Genomic DNA, 5,855 nt, shown 5'->3' on the forward strand with positions numbered 1-5,855 from the left:
AAAGTTAACAAAGGTGTCTCTCATATTTCAGCCGGCCTCGAATTTTGCATGTAATTTTCGTCCACTTGAAATACAAAAATACAATCTACCACTGAACTGCATACGTCACGAGCTGTAGCCTGTATTTTTGTAATCAAACTGACTATATAATTTTGGTCGCCCCTTTTACTTCTCAGAGAGCGTTTCGTGTTCTAAACGTAATAAAAGAATAACAACATTAAAATGTACATTAGTTCATATACTACTAAAAGTGTTGCGTAGAAAATTCAGAAATGTTTTATTAGTGTGCCATACCCCTGCCTTCTTATTGAGTAGTCAAATATACATTTGGTTAATTTGACATCTGTCTTTGGGTCGTGCGCGTGTGTTATCCTATGTGTTTTGGAACATATAGCACTATGTGTTTCTTCCAAATTTAATAGCCGTCCTTGTTTTTGCACGTGACCTATATTTGTTTCAAAAATTATTTCCCTCGAGTGTAGTTTTTCCAAAATTATCGTGAAGTTTTGATCGAAATTTTTGTCATAGCATGTAATATTAATTATTGGATAATTATCGATCCCTAATCTTTTTAAAATTATTTTATCCGAGTGCCCGTTCCATAAAACGAGTATGCTTGTTTTATTACCGCGCCGGATATAATTATCGATATATACAGGGTCAAGATTATTAATTTTGGATGACAAACTCTTATTTAACTGGTCTAAGCATGCATCCCTCAATATTTCTTTACACCTGAAAATTCTTTTAATTTCCTTCTTTGCGATTTGTAATTCATGGTCCCTCATTGGTCGGATTTGTTCTTCAGCTGGAAGGAGTAAAGGTCGGCCTTCTAGTTTCCTGACCTTGAACCTGTCGAGACTGTTCGATATGGCTCCGCTTATTACGACCATGCTCGTACGGTTAATCATAGAAAACTCAAAATCCATAATTATAAATCCATGCGATTCTTTCCTGCTACAATAATTTTTATAGCGGAATATCATTTGATAAATATGTATATATATTTTTGCATGCTAATTATCATAATATATTTCTAATTCTAATTTCCCCCTTTTATTAATTACTACGCTATCTTAAGATTATATTCTAAAAATAATACTAAAAAAAATTTTTTTTTTGTGTGTTTATATTTACTAGGTATATTACTACTACTACATACGTCTACTTATCTATTCTATCACTATCCCTATTTATTTATTCATAATTCGAGTTCATATTTTAATCATTGGTGGTTGGTTATCGATTGCTTTCCTATCAGGTGTGTCACCAAATGGTTGGGTTTTAACCTTATACTTATTTACTGGAATTGTTGTTTCCACATGGCATCGCGTCCTACTTGTTTGTTCTACTACGCTGGGGCCCTGTAAGGCTAGGTTCACATGGACGCGCGTACACGCGCGTTAGCACGCCACAAAACGCGCGTTTACCATTCAGATGGCTACGTGTCACGCGCGTTGTACGAGAATGTTCTAATCAAAAACAATATATAGTACAGTTCAGACTGTCATCGAGAATGGATGTGATAGATGCTGTGTGTTTGTGGGCCGTCCACCGAAGGATGAGAAGACGCAGACAAATGAGGGAAAGAAAATATTGGGTTCATCCTATTTTAAAAACAAGGCTTTCTCATAGTCTTTATGTCACGTTATATCCTAAACTTAGAGAACATGATGAAAAATTTTTCAATTACTTTAGAATGTCCATTAAATCATTCGATGACCTATTGGAGATAATTAAAGACTCCTTAGAAGCTGATGAAAATGCAATAAGATATTGCATTTCACCACAAGAAAAACTTATCGTTACAATAAGGTAAGTCTGTCTAAATTTTATTAAATTATTTATTTACTGAACAATATTACAAAATTATAACAAAATAAAAAATCAACCTTTAGACTTATAACAAATATTTGTTTAACTACTTAATAAATAATAAAACAAATTTACATTTGATATTAAAACAAAATAAAAAATAAACCTGTAGACTTATAACAAATATTTGTTTAACTACTTAATAAATAATAAATCAAAATTACATTTGATATTGAAACAAAATAAAAAATCAACCTGTAGACTTTAAAAACATTAAAAAACAATACAAAAGAATCACCTTATTTATTATATCAGTTAAATTATTTTTTATGCAAATAAATCAAGATCTGACGACTCTTGAGAAATCTCACTATTAGTAGATAAAGGTGAAGGAGTTTGTAGAGGTTCCATATTTTGGTTAAATTGAGTGTAAATTTGATTTTGACGAAGCGTATCGTATGGAATAGTTGTATAATTTGGACGATCATATTGTGGGTATGCATATCGTTGCATATTTTGTTGGCTGTAAGATGTGGATACATGGTTGGATTTAGAGATATCTGTACTTGAAGGTTGAGGATTAGTTTGTATTGATTGATTTCTTAAAAGTAGGTTATAAATTTCGATTTTAGTTTTTAAACGCATTGCATCTGGTACTTTTTTAATTTCTTTATATAAAGATAAACAAAATAATTTATCTTCATCGTCTTCTTTTTTTTCTACAGTATTCTTGCGATTTAAACTTTTTTCTATGATGTTGGCAAAGTGCTCATCAGCAGGATGAAGTTTTATTTTTTTTCGTTGCTGAAGAGGACTTTTGAAAGTACCTTCTTCATTTGAAACTATGGAACTATTTTCCTCAATCGGATTTTCAGTCGCTGATTCTAAATTTGTATCACCGTCAACATCTGCAGTTTTAAAATTGCTCTCGGTAGAATTTTTTTTTATTGTTGGCTGTAGAAATTGCAACCTTCTATAATATAAATATGACGACTTCACTGCTCCCGATCCAGACTTAACTTGTTTCATTTTTTTTACTTCCTTTACATATGCATCTCGAATACCCTTCCATCTCTTTTGTAATTCTAATCCTAAAACAAAAAATCGGATTGTAAACTGCACCTATATAGTACAGGTATATATGACTCATGTAAGCTGTGCCCATGCATTTTTATGCATTAAATTATCAACCATTGTAATTAAAAAATTATAAAATGTTCAGTTTTTATAACTAAGATTTTGAACATTTAAGACAAAGGTTCTAATAAATAGTTCATACTGTAACCAAAAAATGTAAAAAATATATAAACAGAATTATTTTTTACAGACATTTTGAATTCAAATTTGGACGAAATTACATATTATTAAAATCAATATTAACGATTTTGGTTATTTTAATATAAATTAATAATTAATATAATATTTTTCCAGCATCACTGATAATTTTAGGTTAATAATTAAATAATATTAATAATATTAATTCAACTTACCAGCTAACGTATAATAACAATATCAATATACCTAATTTAAAATATCCTAGACTGACATACCGTCTTTGCTCAGAATCGTTTTTCGTATACAATGATATTATATCATTGAATTCAAATTTAATACCATCCATTATACAGTGACCTACTTGTAACCTACTGTACAGCGGAGTGACGTCCACTTGACCCCCTTTTTTATTTTATATTTCAGATACTTGTCAACAGGTTGTTCGATAACCGATTTACACTATAATTACAAAATTGGAGTATCTACTTTGACTGGCATAATACGCCAGGTATGCCAAATCATATGGATTAAATTAAAAAATACTGTAATGAGTGAACCTAACAAACAGAAATGGTTAGAAATTTCAACAGGATTTGAAAAACGTGCAAATTTCCCAAACTGTATTGGAGCGTTAGGTAAGGCTAATTGATTACGATTCATAAAAAAAAACGTTAATTTAAAAAAACAATATTTTTTAAAGAAATTTATGACTACATTTATTTATATAAATAATTATATTAAAAAAAATATTTTTATTTTTAAATAGTTAATGCCCAGTCTTGTAAATAATATATAAAATTACTATTGATTATTAAAAATATGATTTACAGATGGGAAGCATATACGAATTACTCAACCACCAGATTCCGGTTCAATTTATTACAATTATAAAAATTTTTTTTCTCTCGTTTTGATGGCATTGTGCGATTCAAACTATTGTTTTGTATGGGTCGACATTGGAGGTTATGGTAAAGATAGTGACTCAGGGTTATATAAAGAATCTACGTTATATAAAAAATTAACTGAAAAGAAATTAGATATTCCTGATCCCAAGCCTCTTATAATTGATAATGAAGATACAAAAGTCCCATTCGTAATTGTAGCTGACGAAGCATTTGGTATGACAGAAAATTTAATGAGACCTTATGGTGGCAAAATGTTATCCTATGAAAAAAAAATTTTTAATTATCGGTTAACGTTGGCACGTCGATATGTAGAATGCACATTTGGGATTATGTGTAGTAAGTGGCGAATATTACATAGACCGCTAGATGTAAAGATTGACTTTGCTGAAGCTATTGTAAAAGCCATATGCACTTTACATAACTATGTTAGAGTGAGAGATGGTTTTAATTACGAAGATACACTATACACACCACCATTATCAAATCTCAGTTCAACCTATACTGGCCGTCATGTACGTGATGCTGATATGATTCGAAACAAATTTACCAACTACTTTACAAATGAAGGGAAATTAGAGTGGCAAGACAAAATGATTTGAACAATTTTATTCATTTGTAAATTTTAAAATAAATATACCTAAATATAATAAAAGATTAATTACCTAAATTTTTCTTTTTCTCTTCTGAATCTTCAGGACTACCAAAGATAAGCACCAACTCTTCCCAACTTCTTCTCTTCATCGTTCGGTTTGAGTACTCATGCGTTGTCATGTCCCATATGGCAGGCCTTTTTTCTACTTCGTTAATTAACATATCTATTTCGATTTCCATACTTAAAAAAATATTAGTTTTCAAACACTATGAATCTATGATCAAAATTCGATCGTTCGCATCGAAAAGCGCGTGTTAACTGAACGGTCCGATAATGATATATGGAATTTCAATCCGCGAAGTCACGCGCGTGTTCGTGCGGAAATAGATTCTTGCGTCGTTATCGCGATCGACGCGCGTGTACGCGTGTACGCGCGCCATATGAACCTAGCCTAAGGATTGTGCAACTTGACTCCAAGTGTTATATTTATATTTATACATCATGTATATGTATAATAATATTATCGAAATTACTAATAATCCTAATATTATATATATCAGATAAGAATGACTGTCTGTATCTATTTCGTAACCGGATTGTCTACGGATTTCTGTATTGATCATGTCCTGAACTTCGTCTAATGAATGAGCAATTTGATGTACGTCGTCCAGCTTATGCGAATCGTGTTTGAATTTTTTATTCGGTAAATATAGATCGCCTATCGTGTTCGGAATATGTTGGGACAGCTTACCCACCCCTATTTTTGGTATGAAATTAACGTAATATCTTGATTTCATATCCCTCGTCGGATTTAATATGATATTTTCTGCGTAAGCCCTGCAGTCCTGATTTAACCTGATCAAACCTTGTTTTCTTAATTTTACTATATAATATGGGTCTTTGATTTTTTGGCATGCTATCGTTAATGTTTCATTATTTGTTGTGAAAATCCATGTGTTAGCGTACTTTAATTTATGAAATATATTTTTTGTTAATACTATTACACCTGCTTCACATGTTTGTGGTAATCTATCCGGATTTTTAAATAAGGAAACTTCGCAAGGTTGATTTTTCGATTCGTATTGTATAGGTTGAAATTCTGGGCAAATTGTAAATAGATCCTATACTATAAGTATACCTATAATAGGTATGTCTAATACCTAGACTGACAAACCATCTCCGCTCAGAATCGTTTTTCTTATACAGTGATATTATATCATTGAATTCAAATTTAATACCTACTATCCATTATACATTTATACAGTGAC

The 5,855-nt window shown here is 30.9% G+C and overlaps 2 protein-coding genes across 2 annotated transcripts; one reads left to right on the forward strand and one right to left on the reverse strand.

The window, feature by feature from the left end:
* Positions 1 to 1,377: 1,377 nt before the first annotated feature.
* On the forward strand, positions 1,378 to 4,627 carry LOC115034101 (protein ALP1-like). Its single transcript, XM_029489817.1, has 3 exons — positions 1,378 to 1,815; positions 3,514 to 3,725; positions 3,921 to 4,627. The coding sequence occupies exons 1-3, from the start codon at positions 1,517 to 1,519 to the stop codon at positions 4,592 to 4,594; spliced, it is 1,185 nt and encodes a 394-aa protein (XP_029345677.1). The 5' UTR covers positions 1,378 to 1,516; the 3' UTR covers positions 4,595 to 4,627.
* Positions 2,077 to 4,957, reverse strand: LOC115034102. The gene is made up of 2 exons (XM_029489819.1): positions 4,658 to 4,957; positions 2,077 to 2,906 (listed from the first exon to the last, which is right to left on the reverse strand). The coding sequence occupies exons 1-2, from the start codon at positions 4,824 to 4,826 to the stop codon at positions 2,143 to 2,145; spliced, it is 933 nt and encodes a 310-aa protein (XP_029345679.1). The 5' UTR covers positions 4,827 to 4,957; the 3' UTR covers positions 2,077 to 2,142.
* Positions 4,958 to 5,855: the final 898 nt, after the last annotated feature.

The sequence above is a fragment of the Acyrthosiphon pisum genome, chromosome A2 (assembly GCF_005508785.2).
Source record: "Acyrthosiphon pisum isolate AL4f chromosome A2, pea_aphid_22Mar2018_4r6ur, whole genome shotgun sequence".
Taxonomy (NCBI): Eukaryota; Metazoa; Arthropoda; class Insecta; order Hemiptera; family Aphididae; genus Acyrthosiphon; species Acyrthosiphon pisum.